Genomic DNA, 20,260 nt, shown 5'->3' with positions numbered 1-20,260 from the left:
GACATCTGAAAGATTAAATTATGCAAAACACACATTATTATAAAAAAGAAAAAGTTATCGGTGTGACCACTCGCGAAGACCTCTTTATAATCGGTTTAAAAATGAGCTTTTTATCAGCTATTCACATTCTACTTTATACTTTTTATTTAAAAAGGGTTACAGTATTTTCTATTTTTTTACCAAATGAGTAATGCGATCTTACAAAGTTGTTATTTATTTCTATAGGCATTGAAATATTTGTTAGTATATGGTACTAAACCATTGTATAAATTATAATAAAATATTATCTTGGATTCTAAAAGAAGCAAAACAGATGATAATTGTAAGCCTCTCACGTTTGTAAATAATTTCCGAGTCAACGCTTAATTCCCAGCAAAATGGGGAAAATGGAGCGATACAAAAATGCAACCGGATATACTTAAGCCGGTTATAAAGAAGGATTAGCAGATGTACGCGGCTTCCAGGATTTTCTAGATTTCGCGAAAATTATACGGATACGAATTTAAAAAATAAAACCGGGCGATAATTTAGTGCGGCGGCTGCCAGCCTTAACGAACTCTGCCGCTCATAGATTTTCTTGTTTAACTCATGAAATAAATAAATATACTGCCCCACAATTATATTAATTATCCATTTCCAAATCACTCCCTTCTAATTATTATCAGTATGCAATAATGTCGAGTCTTAATTTAAATGAAGCGATGCGAGAAAGCGCTGCCGGATGATGGCGGCTGGCTTATCGCGACACATCAAAGGGAACATGAGATTAGAACTAAACACATCCTTTAGCTAAAATAATAATGGACTATGCCTAACTACATTATTATTTTAAGAACTAAGTATTACATTTATATAATACGAACACTTTTCCGTCTAAATCACTAGCACCGTGTTTTTATACCAAATCACCAAAAGCAAAATTAAATATCTTAATAGTGAAATCACAGTCGGAACGATGCCCGGACTTCGAAAACTAGCTTTATTTCCTCTATAATTCTCGGCTAAGATTAAAGTTTTAAACATTTCGGCGTCTGGAGCGTCTTAATTCAGCTCTTTCATAAGGTGTGATTTAGTGAGCCCGAGCACTATTTATCACAGAGCTGCGTCTACTTGGGTTCCGGAGAAGCCGCCCAATGACTGGTCCCCTTAATTAGTATGCACGCGGTTATACTACTAGAACTAAGACGTCGTTAAATGTTTGTTCTTGGCTCCCAAAAAGTGCCCGCGATTTTCAACATTTGTCAGTCCTTGAGTCGTTTTATTGCGTTGTTTATTTCAATATCAACGCTCTATTGTGTTTTCGGTAATTAAGCCCGTGTTTTTGCGGAAGATAAATATATCACCCAATTTAAGGGAATTAGACAACGAATCGTTTAATTTGTATTTGTATTAATTAGTTGTATTAATCAGTAGTCTCTTTACAGAAATGCGAGAAACCACCGTCTACTTGATTTATTAAAACTTGCTTCAAATTATATTATAAAAACTGAAAATGTTAAGAAGATATTATTTAAAGAGGAAAAATAAAACTCAGACAGGGTGGATAATTATGAAAGATAAAGACGCTCCGCCGCGGCCGTTTTGTCATTACGTAACACTTAGCTGAGTTTAGAGTTTCATTTAATCTTAATATCAGGCTCAAGGACCAAAGTTTGAGGTGTTTTTTTTATTTATTGACTGTGTGTCTAACAATAATAACTTATAACTCTTAATAATAAAGGAAATTGGGACATATAAAAAATATTCCTGAAACCGCATTAATATAATAACAATACTCTGTGCCCGTGATTCGTGTAACTCTTCACAATTACCGTAACCGATGGGTTTCACTCTACACTGTTGTGTTTATTACACTATACGCGGTGTACACTATATCTTCACACCTCTAAACTGAAATGTACTGCCAACACCCGAGCTTGCGGTAATTTCCTTAGAAATATTTTTATGAGATCCGAGGAAAATGCTTAAATTCACACGAGGATGCCGTATCTTTACTTGCATTGTTAAACGTAAAATTTTCGGTACCAGCTGAATTAAATTATATGGCAAAATGCATTACGGTACTTCATACTTTTCAAAATAAACTTACAGTTTAGTATTTAATTACTCTTTTTGCGCCATTTCTATGAGACCGCTTTCAGCTAAATCGCACTTAAAATATGTATTAAAGATATATTCCGAGGTGAAAGCATTAAATTAACACCTTCTTTCGCCTCCGTATTTTTTATTTGCGAATCATTTGGTAATCTCGTTGTATTCTGCGTTCATTGCAATTCAGCGGTTGCACAATTTACATCTTTACTAATAAGTACTTTATTTTAAAATTCAATTCACGCCGATACATTTATCTACTCAATAATGATTATTATAGTTCACGGCAATTTATAGTTCGAGTATTCGTTATGTGAGCAGACTGATGAGAGGCGGCTATTAGCCGTGACAATATATTAATTATAATTACTGCCGTCTATGTCTCCTTGATAACAGACCTCTCCATCTCTCTCTCTTTAGTCGGCAGCTCATTTCTGAGCGTCGTGGTCAGCAACGAAACATTTAGCGCGGACTATCTGCTTCCACCGGTTTCTGTCCAGCGCTTCTCTTATAACATTGTATAGCTTTGAAGACGATGAGTCTTTCACTTGATCGGTCCATCTGGTTGGTGAACGGCCACGTGATCTTTTGCCTTCTGTGTTACCAACCACGATCAGCTTCTCCAAGTTCTCATCGCCTTTGCGCATTGTGTGGCCGAAATACGATACGATTCGCTGTAGGCATACGGTAGACAAGCGAGTTCGTATGCGAAGTTGGGTCAGGATTGATGTGTTGGTGCGCTTCGCAGTCCACGGTATTCTGAGCATTCGCCGCCAGCACCACATCTCAAAGGCATCGATTCTTTGTCGTTCTCGAGCCAGGATGGTCCACGTTTCTACTCCATACAGGAAGATAGGGAAAACCAGAGCCCGTATCAGTCTTATTTTAGTTTTGATGCCAATTCCTCTTTTCTTCCAGATGTTGCCTAAACGTGTCATGGCATCCTTAGCCATGCCGATTCGCCTTTTTATTTCGGGGACAGAGCTGCCGTCGTTGGAGATCTGGGATCCAAGATATATAAAGCGGTCTACGATATTAATTCCAGGAATGTTACAAGTGACACGTGGAAGCTTACTGGCTCGATCCACTAACATCAGTTTAGTTTTTGTTCTGTTCACTGCGAGGCCTATGTTTGTGCTTTCTAACTCGAGTCTTTGGAACAGTTCTTCCATATCTTCCATGGATGTTGCCAGAAGAACCGTGTCATCAGCATATCGTAGGTTTGCTATTCTCTTTCCGCCTACTGCAAAACCCTTCTCCCAATTTTCCATTGTCTTCCGAATAATGTACTCTCCATATATGTTAAATAGTGCGGGTGACAGAATGCAGCCCTGTCTCACACCTTTTTTTGTTTGGAACATATTGGAGTGGACCTCTCCATACGTTGGTCAATTACAATATTAATTGCTTTCAGCCAACCAATTTCAGCAATCATTCTGAAAGCAGCGTAAGAAATAGTCTCTTCACCTGTATGTACTGTATACTGGTGAAGAGAGTACATAGATGTATTCTTTGTCAAAATCTAGTGATAAACATTCCGCCGCCAACTTCTGAATTAGTTTCGAGCTAAACTAACATCTTTAAGACATTTACAAGAACCATCGCGTTAATATTCCACTATAATTTTACTTTTTCTGTAATAGTAATCTTAATATGCCATTTGTCTGTCTGATGTAGAGAATGGAAATGAAAAATGTATCATGTTTTCCACCGTATAACAAACGTATTTCAATCAAATGGCAACAAACGAACATAAAGCAATAAAAGGCACGTGTACCAAAAGCAACAGAACATTACCTGGCCATAACATTATCGGTGCCATAAACATCGTCGGACCGACGAACCTATAGCAAATGTTCCCAATTTATTTTATTGCTTTCGACATATCGGCACTAGCTAGCTTCGGCCTCATAGCATCGAAACCAGGGAAAATAGAAAGCTGCTTTGGAGCGCCTAAGGACGTGAAGACACTGAGGAGAGATTTCATTGACAAGCAAGCGAAAAAAGGAAATACAATAAAAAACTGTAAAAAGAATCGAACGTGGAATCCTCAGCACAACATCTGTTGGGTACGTACGTTAATTTCGCGAGATTACAAAGATGCTCTCCGGATTAGGGTCTTTGAAAAGAAATTTGAGGCCTCGAAGGATAAATTAAGGGAATTAATTACATTCCCCGCAGCGCGGCCCATTTATTTCGCTGACGAAACGTCGGATTGGTTTAGTTGTCCAATTATCTGGAATGGATTGAATTATAATTCTTGATTTAAAAGAATCAGTGTAGAATTGTCAGGCTGAATGAAAAATTAGTAAGATGAATTCTAATTATGATTAATTTTAATTGGTTTTAAAAAGAGAACCAGCTGGGGTACGTAATCGACCATCGCTCAAAAAAGGCAGTTCTCCTTCAGAATAAGAGAAACTTGTGGAATGCAAGCCGTTCGAGTGAAATTGTTAAAAAGTCTGAAGTGCTTACGTAATGGGCTGGTTCTTAGTTGAATGGAGCGAGATTAGTTGGGAACTGAAGTTGGGCCATAATCGGATTCGAACCGACGCTCTCTACTTAATCACTCAATAGATCTTTGCCTAATAAGCCTTTATATAAATGGAATTCTCCAGGCCTTGGGCTAATTAAATACCAACTCTTTGCTTGGTAATTTAATTGATTCTGAATGCTGACCAAAAGAAGACGTTTATAATCTCTATAATTTGTCAATAGAATAGTTGACCTTCCTTAGTGTTTTTTCAATGAGTCTGAGCTGTTTGAGCTGAGCTCATATATTGAAAAGAAATATTTTAAAGATAAAATTCTTAATTCAATTGCAGTATTTTATCTTAAGGAATCAGAAAAACAAAACATTTTACAGCGAAGCAATTGTAGTTATTAAGTTTGATGTCGTCGTAAATTTTATGCGCGTCGGGAATTGAATCTGCTCCGCTCTGTGACTGGCCTCAATGTCGTCACCTGCTTATGGCAGCTCAAATTCTTTCTATAATACATGTTTAATTAGATTAAGAATTCAGTTTAAAATGACGTATTCTATCTAAAATAGGGCATTTTGAAAATTATATTAAATTATTTATTCCACATTTGGCTTGTTTTTTTTCGTTCCTGTTAAATGGGTACCATTCCTTTATATTTATTTTTTTCTCATTATATTATGTCCCATTCATTTCTACTTTAGATATGTGTAGGTATGTTGTAAATAGTTGTGATATATTCGTATCCTTTTGTTGTGTCAAAATACAGTAATCTTTTCTCTAGTCCTTCAATGGAGTTTAAGGCGTTTTCTTGTCTTTTGTAATCTTACCGAGTGTGTTCGTAATTTGTCATATATTCACTTTATAAAGAATTCGATTAAATTTTTAAATACAGTTCAATAACAAATAGTTCGCTGTAGCTTTCTACAGCTAAATGTTGCAACACGGTTTATCGTGTTATTAGGAAACAAAACTAATTTGTCTACAAAACGTAAAGTTCTCCCTTTTTCAGTTTCTCATAAACTCCGAAATGATTACGAGTACAGTTCTGCTTCCTCCACGGGAATTTCTACAAGGCTTCACTTTCACCAATCCTTGGTGCACACACATGCACTGTTCTCACCTCTGGCCGAGAGCTCCCGAGTAGCTGTTTCCATTATCGCGCATCCACGATAATCTTCTGTAAGCTTACTTTTCACGTTCTATATTTATTAATATTATTTTATAAATTTACCCCAAAATACACATAAATTGTCCTACATTAGAATATTTTCATATAAAATAACCTTTAACTTTGCGCAAAAATGTATAACTCTCTTGTATATCACGCAATCACCGACGAAAGAGCAACTTTTAACTTGGCGTAAAAATTCGACTTGACTTCCGATTTTAATTCATGTGAGATGTGTGTTGGCATTTTCTGAATACGAAATGCCTACAATTATTGGGCGTAAGTGCTTCGAGTGTCGAATTTAGTTCCAACTGTAAACAATCTTAGTCGAGCGAGGCTTTTGTCGCGTTTATTGATTATCGGAATGGCAAATCGTAAAATGATTCCGTCATGACTGATTTGAGAGCGGAATCCATTGTGTTATTCTGAAAAGTGAGTCACCTCGGATAACCGGATATCTCGTTTGCCGAGCATATTCGGACTATTACAGAAGCTGCAATCGTAAGACACTAGACACTTGCATTTCCTGTTAACGCTTATTCAAGTTCCATCCAACACACACCAAAAGCAATTTATAATTAACAGGCGTTGGAAATTGCCATCGCGGTCATAAGCCAGCATGGAGAAGCGAAGCAATAATATAGTGCGGGAATGTATCAGCACGGTATCCCAGTTACAAGCTAGTCCCGGGTTCGGAACCGTGCCAAAGTGCGATTATAGTTCGTCGCCACTCGGTCTCTGCTACCACTTGGCACGGTGCAACAATTTTTTGCTTCCCCCAAATTTATTAAGTCCACAAAACAGAATTCACTTTGAAATGTGCAATTTTAGTCACCTCGGTTTATTGTCCTAAATAAGATATGGAGGCGACTGCTTACAGCTGATAAATACAACTTTGGAAACTTGGAAGTGAGAATCTTAACAGAAAATACTAATTTCACTATCCCAACTAAGTAGTTATGGCAAATGTGATTTTATAGATTACTAGCAGACTCGGCAAGCGTTGCTGTGGCTAAGGTTTTTAAAACTGTTCAAGGGAAACAGTAAGAGAACTTATGTGAAACGGTGATACTTTTAAAACAGCACCATCTGTTAGAATTGTATCAAATAATAAACAAATATTTGCAATAAAATAATATTATATATAATATTAAATATTTTCAGTACCACCGTTTTTTTTATTTAAAATTAATTGTTTTGAATGCGACTTGTTGAAACTTTGTAAATTTAAAGAAGAGCGAAGATTCCCTGTCACAGGTCTCTGACTTACTAGGGAGGCCTCAATCTGAATCCTATTTTGCATATTGCTAAACAAATAAAGAATTTTGTTTTGTTTTTTTTGTAATATTGCGGATATAATATTGAGATGTAAGCTATCCTATCTTTTAAGTTAAATCAAACTGCATACGGTGTGTAAATTTGATTGATATCGGTTTGGTAGTTTAGGAGTCCATCGCGGTCAAACAACGTGACACGTAATTTATATATATCAAGATTATCACGATTACTGCTTCTGTCAAGATGAATGTTATCGAAAAAAAAAACGAAAGAATAAATATTGCGCGTCAGTTCAACAGTTTTTGTAGGTATGAAATTTACCTTTCATATACAAAATACCTTCAGCGGCTTTGTACAATTTGGCCAACGTGTATCACGATAACTTATGAGAATTATTTATGCTGACGCCTGAATATTGCTCAAAGCATTAAACATAATAAGATAAATAAACATTAATAATAATAATGTTAACAATTGTGGTTAAGTAGTACGAGGTAAAGTGCAACAATAGAGAGTTCTAAACGGCAGTCGTCGGTCGTTACTGTAACGTAGGGAAGAACAAGGCCGTCACTTCTCGTAACTTCTTACATCACAGGCTTTGTACTGGGTTTGTACTTCACATCCCTCGCTACATTTCCTCCTGTTCTTTAATAGAAAATTAAGATATCGTTTGAATTAAATGAAGTTTCAGTGTGGTCATGCTTCCTTCAAAAGTGAATATTACGAAGACATTGCTATATTCAAATTCAAATTCGAAAATCAAATATTCATGTAGGTAACATAATGTACACTTGACTTATGAACGTCAAAAAAAGAGATATACATTAAATTTTTCTAAATTTACATTAACTGCCAGTTCTCAAATCAAGGACGTAGAACGGAAGAGAAGAACTATAAATAAATAAATAATAAACTCTCCGCCACTCTTTTTCATCGTCAAGTTTTTTTTAATTTTACACAACGTTTGTAAGAGATTTTCTAAGATTGTCATTATTGAATATGAATACAACATTGTCAAACATTTAAGTGATTTAATATCCAGTAATGAATTGAAAAATGAAGAAAACAAATTATTTATACATTCAGTTTTACGTAAAATCTAAGTTCTTTATGATGAAGTTTAATATACAATAATGGAAAAGCTCGGGACACGGTGGTACAACCGCATCTCTCAAGAAAGTACGAGAACTATATAATAAGACGTAAATATGCATATCAAGTGCCGTTTGTACTTCAAAGAGTAGAAAAGGCGAACCGGCAAGGAAGGTTTTCGAGAGGCACCTGCCTTCGTTATACCTAGTGCGGACCGCATTGTTTGCGCTATTAGTGTAATACAACAGTTTTAAGTAGTGTTAGTGCCGAGTTGCAGATTGTATCTGTTAATGTTTCTTGTTACTTGTTTCCGAGTGAACCGAACCAGCCTTAATCATGTTGTCGTGTGTTTCTGCTTATGTTTAATTTTATAACTTTACCACTCTACCCTTACTGTTTACTTTGAGTACTGTTAAAATAGTTGTACAATGTGTAATTATAATTATTAATAAAGGCTTCTGGTAAAAACATACAGATGAATGTAAATTTTCTTAATGAATTCTTGACTGACATTAATTATTTGAAAAAATGGTTTCTGAATTCATGGTTCATATTGTACAAAGCAGTAAACTACTATTTTCATATTATTTTTTATTTGTATAATTTATTTTGTTAACAGAAAATTCGAATTATTTGATCGTTTTAATTTTTTTCAAGAATCACTCTGATACCGTATCTGCACAGAGCTTCTAATAAATCACGTCCTAAGGCCATTACCATTCCGCACATTCGCCTGTTTCCGTTTCATTGACCAGTTCGCTTCGAAATCACGTCTTCGGAGTCACGACGCGATAAGACCACGTCACATCCTTTGAAAAATGCTCTGCCTCGCAACTATCACAACTAGACTTTATAACATTTTTTAGGTCTAAATTTTGTTTCTAATTATAACTTAGTAAAATCTTGGTGAATTAAGTTATACATTAATTAATCAATACTTTTTTTATTATAAGACATAGCTCTCTGCTATTGTAACAGCTATTAAAATAGTAAACTCGCCAGTTTGCACGATATTCCCTCTCGGCTCCACACTTCGCACTGAGCGATTTATGAAGCACTTCATCAATTATCGGCTGGTATCGCCAGTGACGTTAAAATTTTATGGTAACATTAAATAAAAGCGGCAAAGCGCAAAAGGCTGATGTCAATAATTTATTTTCGTTTCGTTTTTTGAAGGAAGGCCATTAGTGGTGAGTGCCTTTCTCTTTATCTCGTGTGGAGACATTTCATTTCTCTTAAATAAATCTTTTGATATGGGTAGTTCTTGCTTATGTATAATTTTTGTTTTCCATAATAAAATGCCTTCAACATTATGAGCTTAGGCTAACGTAAGCGTAGCTAGAATAAAAATTGATGATCAAAATACAGAATTGAAAGAAAAACACTTTTTTACGGATTATAGTTATGTATTATTGTATTTAAACTTATAATTATTTAAACATAATTTTAAATTTAACCGATGTTTCGCGTGCTTTATAGCGTGCGTGGCCACGGTGACTGAAACGTGGCACGTCGGTTAATATTTTATGTTTAAATAATTATAAGTTTAAATACAATAATACATAACTATAATCCGTAAAAAAGGGTATTGCTTTAAATTTGTAAAAGTTATATTAATAAAAGACAATACCAAAATACACAATTTATAAATTTTAATTATTCAGCTATTTACTATTAATCCTAAACGTGATATTATAAGTTTTATAAGTTCACATGAAGTGCGATAGCTGAAGCTTTGAGGATCTGAGAAATTCCTTAAGCAACTTAATACAATTTACGGGCAACTTGCTTGTTTTATATTGAGCTTAACGTTATCAAAGCCGTGCGCTAAATTTGTTTAAGCATCTCAGCGTCGGGGACTCGCGATCAAAGAGCTCATCGATTTTATTCCAGTTATATTGTCTATATACAAGTAGATGTAGATTAGAACTGTATTTCACGTTTACGGATTCGATAGAGATCCTGGACCTTGAAAAACTAACTGTTGCGAGATGGTGGTTGAGGGAGGGGCTACGTTACCTATGAAATATAGGGAGATGTTTAAGGGGGTTAGAAGGCATATGACGTATATTACACAAGAAATTTGTGGATAAGTTCGCAGTTTCTGTAGAATTCCACATCACTCGTAAAATGTTGAATTTCTCTTAAATACTGAGTTTTCCGCTCTCTGCATATTTCTTATATCGAAACTGGGCGGTGCGACGGGCTGAACGCAGCCCGTGAGTTGGGGGACAGGAGATAATTTAAACTTAAAAAATTCTATCAACTTGAAGATCCCATCTTTTTTTCTACTTCCCGAGACATAGAAAATGTATGGAGGATTTTTTTTAATGTTCATCTCTCCCAGACAAACACTCTTGGCCTAATAAATGACGCGAATGTTTTAAAACGACTCGTTTCACATCGGTTTTGTTAACTCCGCACCATTTAATACCACTTCGATACTCCCACGTGGGACAAATCGGGTATTCATTCATTTCATTCATTATATTTAATTTTTAATTATTATAAGATTAAAATTCAACAACCTCTAAAAGCGCCTGGATTTTATAAATAATTTCCACCCCGATATCATTGTTTTTGCTGATGTTTGTATATTAAGTTGTATAAAAGATGGAAGCCAGGGGCCGCTTCCAAACGCTTCATCACGGTTTTCGACATCTGCTGTTGTAGTCTCCCTTGGGCAGAGTGCCTGGTGAACCCCGATCTTTAGGGTGTATGAAGGGCTAAGGTGTTTTAGTAGGCGAGGTATCACCGGTATACCTCTGAATACCTGAGGGGTTTGAGTGTAGATCCAGCCCCACAGTGACCGCATCAAGTTCAACATCAACGGCGCGGCCTGCGTAAACGCTGTTTTACCTCATTAAAAATATATATAAAAAAAGCCGTTTGTAAGGAAAGCAAATTTCCTGGAAGCAAAATTGCACACCCAATACCGTAGCTTATCACCGTTTAGAAGGACTGTTTTTTAAGATCCTCGACTTGCCGGCCTTTCCTTTACTCGATTTTGTACCCTTACATAAACGTAAAAAAACGCTTGAAATAAAAGGCAATGAATTAATGAAATTTGGTAAACCAGCTCTATATATGCGTAGTATAAAAAAGTAAAATCCATTGCACTAAATTAATGTTTGAACCGATAATTAACAATTAATCACCCGAAATACACAATATTTTTAAATAATGAAACAATAGAATGTTTTATTAAAATATTTTAATAAACTAATACATTTTTTATTTCCCTACATATAACTGGAAAGAACATTTTTTGTGTTATAGAATAGAATAGAATATTAGAATTAATTAGAGTAATTATTGAAATGTAAATAATTTGACATCAAACGATTCGATTGTGCCGCTCCAGTGAAACAAAAACAAATTCCTAATTTTACTGAAGGTTATCGAGTAATAGGAGTTAGGCATTGGGCGATGATCTGGACAAGGGCAGACTTGAATAAAATATCGCTTTTTAAGGATTCAAATGGGCTTTCCTATTTGCTAATTTTATTTATCTCACTCTTCCCTATGTTCCAGCTGATATTCCGGGTCATAACATTTCTGTTGCTTGTTTCAGATGAGGAGTAGAACTGTGTCACAATCAATGGAATAAGTATGAACGAGTTGTCAAGTGGCGTAATAAAGAAAGGGCGATATGGGATGAGAGAGTGCAAGTGAGAGGCCACGATGGGGACAAAGATGCTGCTTTCGCTTTTGTTGCACTGCTTCTACGTGACTACGGCTTCGAGTCCCGGCACAGGTATGCTCTGCGTATCTTAATCAAGTGCTGTGCTGCAAGTCTGTGTGTGAATAAAAAGTTATATTACAAAGGAAATTTTATCGTAACACCCCTTGAGCTAAACACAGAGAGATGAATATCAATGTTGTCGCAAGATTTATTCATTCCCTGAAAAAGCACGAACATCGCAGGAATACACTTTATTTAAATTTCAAAGAATAAAAACGCTCGTGAACGTTACATAAGAAAACCTAATAAATACGATTCCCTCTACCCTTTAGCAGACAACCGCCGTTCATTTACAAAAACATACATAATACATCGTATTTCACTACCTAACACAATTCTTCATTCTGAATCACACTTAAATATTCCCTCTAAAACGTATCCGTTGAGATAAAAGAGGGAATATCTTATAACGGAGACCATTGCTCTTCCACTACGCCAAGACACATTTACAGACGAGAACAGTGATTTAATAGTACGTATGTAAATATGGGAATGTGTCGTCGTCGCTCGGCGTAGCTCTCGTGGTACGGGGGCGCTCAGAGCTTCCTTACTCTGGAATACATTTCAGCAAATAAGTTAGTGTCAAAGTTTCCGCGGTTTTGTTACAGCTGCGGTGCAAACATGATTCTAGCATCTAGGTCCTATCCAAGTAATTCAGTACTATAATTTATCAATAATTTAGTCCTATATTTCTTCATCAATTAACTTGAGACACAACCAGATGGATAAGTTGTCATAAAATGGATTTTAAAGGAATCTTTGTAAATAAATATTAAGTTACCTGCATTAGTAAATCCGCGTACTGCATCCAGGGAAAAATTCGTTTGAGTGAGCAGCGAGCCGGCTTTGGACGCAAATGGATCGGAAGCTCAGTGAATACTATGCGGCGAGAAATCAACTCCGTCATATCTTCATACATGTTTTTATTTGTCTAGATCTATTAAAGGTATATTATTTATGTAAAGGTAGTGAACCTGTAATCGTATTACTTTACTTTATCATTTACTTCATTGATGATCATCTTCATGAAATAAAACTAAATACGAGATGTCAAAAAGAAAATTATGGCATCCAATGGCGTTGACAATCTGAGGATTTAGGACTATATTGAAATTGGTACAAAGTTTTTTCCCTTAAAAATTTCGAAATTTCGTTAAGAAATTCTTATATATATAACTATAATATAAATAAAACATATAAAAGTTTTAAAATAAAATAAATCATACAAAAGGTAAATACATCAAACATTATATAATATATACAATACTGGTTCAATCACTGGATCGCCTTAATTGGTAGAAAAGTGAAACAAGTAACCGAGTAATGTTGTCAAGTAAAAAATCATCCCCAAAATCCATTAGACGAAAGTGTTTCAGCTTCAGGTAAAAACAAAAGGGTAGGAATCAGTGCGGGCCATCAAAGGGAATGATTACCGAGCGAAGCCGTTTTTGTTGAGTTTTTGTCGAGTGTATTAATGGAAGGTCTAAATGCTTTTGGAACTTTATGGGGTGGAACACCGGTGGTCGGAACGGGCTTGCGACTGCTAACAAAATAAGATTTTCTTTAAGAAATTTCTTCAGTACTGATGACATTTCAACAGTATACTTATACTAAGATTGACCTGCCTGAACTTTTATTCGCACTTATCTGAACGGTGGCGGTAAGGTCAGCGGTAATTCATATCGTAGTTCCGGTGACCCAGGGCGGCTTCTGACTCTAATCCTGATCGATTTGCCCCTACCTTGGCGTTTCAGTCTTGCTTACTCAATAAACTTGAGGCAACATCCTCAAACTTCTATTGGTATTTTAAATGGTTTTCGCTAGGGTTGAAACTTAAGGTAAAATGTGACGGTAAACTATCCGCGTAGTAATGGTAGTAGTGTAGGTTAGTGAATAAACGATGTTTATATAATACATGATATAAATTTGTATTCGTTGACTCTGCCTTATTAAAAAAAAATACATCGATGTCTAAATCAAGACTCGATAAACATAAACATAATATTTGAAATCCCCAAGAGATGAGCCCTACGCGGCAGTAGCTACATTCAGCTTAATTTGGGTCGAGCTACACAAATCATAAGGTTCAATTCCTTTTGTCTATTCGTAACTATCAGCAAATATCATACAATATTTTCATTCCACTTTCATCCTTAGGTCTCAGGACATAGAGGTGATAGCTTAACATAGTTTTTCGATCAATCTATGTTTGCGTTGGAGATTTTCGATTTAATAGATCGGGTGGCGAGAAGTTATTTGTATTTGGGTTGTTTGTATTAGTATTAATGCGAGCCGAGAGCTTCTATCGCCGAATACCACAATCTCCACTAGATTTTTGTTCCACTTAACATAATAAGTCACGTTAATTACTTATGATGGAGATTAATATGTTTAAATACATTTTATTTATACATACAATTTATTTATTTTCTTATTTATAAGTCATCTTACAGCTCATTAAAGAAATATATATTGAATACTTATAATTTTTCTTTTACTGCCAGTTCTCAAATCAAGGGTGTAGAACGGAAGAGAAGAACTGGCAATAAACTGTTTTTAATCGCCAAGTTTTTTTATTTTACACAACATTTGTATGTTCCATATGACATCTTAAGTATAATAAAATAAAATAAATTAAAAACAAAGATATGTCCTTTATCAGCAGGAGGCATGGTGAAATAGGAGCACGCACTTACATTCTCATGGGAACAACACGCAAATACATAATCGGAATAACTGACTTTCACTGCATAGTAGCACCCGTTCAATCGAATTTCCAATAAAATGAGTCAATGATAAATTCATTAGGAATTTTAGTTTTTTTTAAAGTTGTTTACATAAGGTTATAGAAAAACTATTATCATTTACGTCGTGATTTTCCCAGTATGTACCGGTTTCATTAATAGGGTTATCAATGCCAAAAACAAAATCACAATATTCGTAGAGTAAAAAACATGATGAGTATCAAGGTCGTTTCTGACGTACTAGGGCGTAGTACAAATGAACGACGAATTGGTGATGATCTGATGTTAAGTGAAACCGCCGCCCGAAGACACTCTCAGTACCAGACGGCTCACGAGTGCATTGCCGGCTTTTTACGAATTGTTACGACTCTTTTCTTGAAGTACCCTAAGTCGAATTGGTTCGGAAACACTTCGGCGTCTGCTGCACTCCACACAGTGATGGTGCGCAGCAAAAGCTGCGTCAAAAAACGCTCAGTTGTGGAATGACGTTCGATGATGAAATGTCAAATTATTAATATTTAGGCTACTGGATGTTTAAACAATGAAACAATTATTTACAAATTACCGACATTATATAAAATCATAGCAATAAGTAACTACCTACGTATATTGGTACTATAAAGTAGTTCAATAAAAAGTTATAGAAATTTTATTAGTTTTTTATTCAATTAAAAAAACTATGGCGTCAAAGACGTAGAGATTTTCGTCCTCTATGGGCAGGTAAAGTTATGCGCACACACGCGCGATGCCAGATATTTGGCAAAGGCTCACTTGTCGGTCGACATGATCGCAAATAAATCCCTCTAGGCCGCTTTGGATACATCCAGCTTCACTTTGAGTGCTTTATTTAAATGTAACCTGTTTGTAGTGCTTTATAAGCTCAGTGAACTGAACTGGAATGGTTCTCATCTGTGAAACATATTTTTATACTTAAACAAAATATTATTTGACGTTTATGCTCAAGATCGGTATATGATTTACTAAAGAACAACGAAACTGCTTATAGTTAGTATATTATTACGGGGTTCGCTTTTCCAGTGGTAGTAAAACATCATGAATTTAAATTAATTTTAGGATTTTAACGTAACCAAGTTTTTGGGTAACGTATCCGATACAAAGACACCTCAACATAGAGATAGGTTCTTACCCAAACGGTTATTGAGGACGTCGTTGCGACCATAACCGAAGTCTACGAGCGACTTAATTGAGAAATCGCCTTTGGACGCCTGAATATATTATAATACATAAAGCTTAAAAATATACTATACAGTATCTTGTGCTATAAAATATTCTAAAATTCTATATATAATACGAAAAAATAAAAGTTATACTTTATACGTTTGAAGCCCAAAGAAATAATTGCTAAGCTACAATGCATCATAACGCGTATTATCCATTGTAATAAAGACGAGGCTATTAGTATAGTAAAAGTTATATTTTTCAATAAATATAGGCCGGCTAAAAAGGAAAATGTTCGGGTAAAAAAAGTAACAAATAAACTCATGACAAGAAAAGGTCTTAGTATCTAGATAATCCGAAGCCAGACAATATATTCGAAAAAACTTACAAAGAATTTATTACAAATAATGTTTTATTTTTGTTTGAACAAATCTTTATTTGGTCAGAATAAGTTCTAAGGGACAAACTTTGAAGGACTCCGATCGATGAAAAGGCCCAACATTCTCGAGTCTCGCGGCTGATGCAATGCCATAATAATTGTTACATCTTGATTTAGCAGAGTCAAAGTTTTCAGACAGATTTGTTATCCATTTCATAATAACAGTCTAAAGTATATAATAGTGTAAATTAGCTTTAGACTTATATTAATTGATTGAGATTAAACATTTTCATAGAAATCAATCGTGAGAACTATTGTGCTTCGGCTTCGTCACATACAATTATTTTCTTGTGTATGAGATAACAACGGAAAATTAAAATGTATTAAAATATTACAAGAACGTAGAGATGGCATTGTTGAACATAACTGAGGAAATGTCGTAACGCCGAGTTCACATTATTACAGCAACAATGTTAAAACCTCCAGCAATGCAAATGGAATCACGTAAAGCTCGACTATTAGTAAAATATTCATTGTTAAACATCACTTTTAGTTTTCTCACTCCACACCCGAGTTTTCACTACATGACGTGTACATTATTTTCTGATTAATAAATCCAAAACTAAAGGCAATTTTAGTATATTTTTCAGTAGTAGTTTTCGCATAGTTTGGAATAAATCTTATTTATGCGAAAACTGAAATTCAGACTAAAATTCAGACCAGAAAGACGAAAGACTATCTTTCACCCCATCCAAATACATAGCTATCGGGAATCACCGTAGCAGATACCATTTATGTGTGACGACAGCCCACTGAGCGACGACCTTAAACGCTGTGCACATTTCTATGCAACCAGATAAGTTGGCAACGTCTCTATCTGCTAATGGAAAATTGCTTCTCATGAGAAGATAGCTATTTTATTATATTTTTATGTATGATAGCAATTATGATAGGGACGGCAATTTGCATGTAACATCTCAAATATTTAAAATCCGAAACATTGGAAAGCTTCTTTCAGTTACTACGAATTACAGTTTGCGAATATCTGAGTAATTTTAGGATCGATACCGTTATTAGAGAAGAGTATTATCCGATCTGAACAAGGTAGCGAATTGTCAGCCCTAAATACCTGTCTGAAAGTGATGAATAAAGAAATTTTGCACAGAAGCACATTGCCAGTCAGCTGACGGCTTCTCTACCACAAAAAGAAAAAAAATCATTAGTTCATTGACCCCCAATTATGGACCTGCTGCGGTGTATTTACCAATCAAATACACATTGAATTTATTCGAATCTCAAGTTTAAGCAGAAGGATTGAAGTTGCAATAAAGCTAACAAAAATTATATTGGACTTTTTATACTTTTGTATGTGAATTTCATTATTCCCTTTGATGACTTTAAATATATTTATATTGTTCTATGTTTGTCTTCCCTTAACAAGGAACGGACTAGGCAGTATGACAAGTTCAGTAGACAGGATAGTGTTCGGTAGTAACGATAAAAAGCCTTTGAATGCGCACCGGGTAAACAGTTTTGTATTTCCGATGCAGCGCCCGCATGTGTTCACAAGCACCTCCTCATTACGTCCTTTGTGAATGTTACGCTAGTTTACTTGAATTTCTTTGACGGAATTAATGTAGTTTCAAACGTAATTGGTAAACGCTAACAAGAAGCGTACTTTTAATAGCTTGGCTCGGAGACGACACAAACAGTTTGCATTCACTCGTCTAATGTATCTATATGTATGTTTTTATCGTATTAAACGTATATGTTTGTCAGTACAACACATGACCGAAAGATAAAACACCGGCAACATATCTCTAGGTAATATATTCATAGTAACAACAATTGTTTCGTGGAGCAATATTCGCTGAACATTGAATGCAAATGTCGCTCGCAAGCTGTCACTGTCGGCGTCCGTCTCCGCGACCCGAGGCCCGGGCAGGTTTGACACCGAACCAATTGTACTGTCATTTTAGGTGAGACCATGATCGCTGAAATCTGTCATAGCTTAGTGGTGGACGATGTGTTTAATTTGTAGAGAATCCGCTTCAATCAATTTTTTCAATTTCAATTTTTCTTCCTACAATAGAAAACTTATTAATATAAACATTAACCTAAAAACACAATGTAAACAAAACGAGAAAACATAAAATCTAAACCTTTTGATATATTATAAATGGTGTAATTCTTGTGAATTCAATAAGTGTACTTAATACCGACACATACAATATACATTCAGAGCGATCTCAACGCAGTGTAGCGTATTGGAACCAACTCATCATCAGCTATTGACTCAATCAAGTCTGCCTCTGTTACCACCACACTTGCGTTAAAGTTACCTTAAGTAAATTCGAAGATTTACTTGATATATTTATAACGTAAGTTTTGGTAGAATATATCAATTGATTTACTTTCATCCTTCTTTACTAACCTATGGTTATATCTTTGACACCACACCCAAACTCAAAATTATATATTTACTGGCCAATTTTCAGGTTGACAAATATAAAAGAAGCATAGTCTCTATCCGTTTTGTGATAATAAGGTGATGATTATATTTAGAAAGAGTCGTCTAAAAATGTATGCACATGAGTTTAGATGAGAGATGAGATTATTTAGATTTCAGATCAAAGTGTTTTTAAATAAAAATTAAGGAAAAAATGAAAGTTTACGAAACTTCCCCGAATATTTATGGCGATATCTTCAATATCGGTGTTTCTTTATAATCAACTTAGTTTTGAAATGAGTCTATTGTACGAGCCTAAGCCATCCTTATTAAGGCACTTTCACGAAAGTATAGTCCGAGAAGGTTATTTAGTGTTCTTCGTTAGCTATTTTGGGATTTTGCCAAAAGCTTAAGAAAACAACATTAGGTTGAATCTCAAAATGGTATTTATTTGTGGAACTCAAGTGTAATTAAAAAAATTACATAATCATAGGGAAGCATAATAACCGTTAAAGTAAACTTACATTTATTGTTTAGTGTATATTTACTAGCTGTTCTAGTCTGTTCTGTTACAAGTTAATGAAACAATTTAATAATTTCGTTTACTTGCAATTAAAGTAGTTAATACTTTAAATGTTCTCTTTAAGAATAGAAGAGGTAGGGCGGAATTTATCGTGGCTGCAGAGAAAATCGCATGCAGGAGAACTTCAAAAACGTTCATGACAAACAAATGAATTGCCAGAAAAACAGCTCTTATGTTATTTATTTATTTATTCACACTTCGTTGCTAGAAAGAAACACAAATAACACAATATATATAAATTACAAGGGATGCAACGGGCGGCCTTATAGCTAACAAGCGATCTCTTCCAGGCAACCTATCTTATCTTGACGTGTAACATAGAATATAGTCAACCTAGAAAAAAATACTTAAGCCTGCGGTAAATATTCAAAAGCGTCATTTCACTGAGCCTTTGAACCAACGTAGTAATTTTCCTACACTTGCCTTACATACGCTTGTCAAACATGATACTAACTGTTTTTAGAATAAGAATATATATTAAAACAAGTTATTTTCACGTTTAGTACTTCGTAAATAAAGTAGCAGTTTGTCAGTTTGCGCATTGAGGTCAGTATTATAGGTGTTAAATGAATTGAAAAAATACGTTACACAAATACGAGAGTTCACAAAACCTACAAATGCAGTATGTAAATAAGTATGATTTTTTTACGAAAAGTAATGGTTTATTTTTATTTTATTTGACACCTAATAAACGTCTGAAAGTGAATGAAGTAACATAGATGTGACACCGATTGAATGTATCATTTGCGAAATTCAGAACAGAAATTGGGTGACTCTCTTGGTTCTCGCAAAGCCAGCTGTCAGTTAAGTACAACACTAACCTGTCAGTGATAGCGCTGCGAGCGACACCGCGTCCGTCCCGTGATGCGAGCCACTGACAATTAAGGAATAAACGAAATGATTGGCGCCAACGACCTGACGGAGGCTCTTCGCGCTTTTATTGGCATATTCTGCCTTCATCACGTACCGTTTTAATAAGGCTTAACGGGGTTTTGTGGGTTTAAAGTTAAGCACCACTAATTTTTTCAACTTGAATTTACATTCTTTTGACTCATTCATGGATTGACAC

At 35.1% G+C, this 20,260-nt stretch overlaps 1 protein-coding gene across 3 annotated transcripts in view; it reads left to right on the top strand.

Moving 5' to 3' along the window:
* The window catches only part of LOC111003635 (T-lymphocyte activation antigen CD86), an 87,332-nt gene that overhangs the window by 21,332 nt on the left and 45,740 nt on the right, over positions 1-20,260 (top strand). For all 3 annotated transcript variants that reach the window (XM_022274264.2, XM_022274263.2, XM_045628264.1), the window contains exon 2: positions 11,687-11,869. In XM_022274264.2, the coding sequence (XP_022129956.1) occupies positions 11,797-11,869 (73 nt within the window). In that variant the 5' untranslated portion in view covers positions 11,687-11,796. The remainder of the gene's footprint in view (positions 1-11,686; positions 11,870-20,260) is intronic.

This window comes from Pieris rapae, chromosome 5 (genome assembly GCF_905147795.1).
Source record: "Pieris rapae chromosome 5, ilPieRapa1.1, whole genome shotgun sequence".
Classification (NCBI taxonomy): Eukaryota; Metazoa; Arthropoda; class Insecta; order Lepidoptera; family Pieridae; genus Pieris; species Pieris rapae.
Note: the sequence above shows the minus strand (reverse complement) of the source record. Positions and strands in the feature narration are given on the sequence as shown.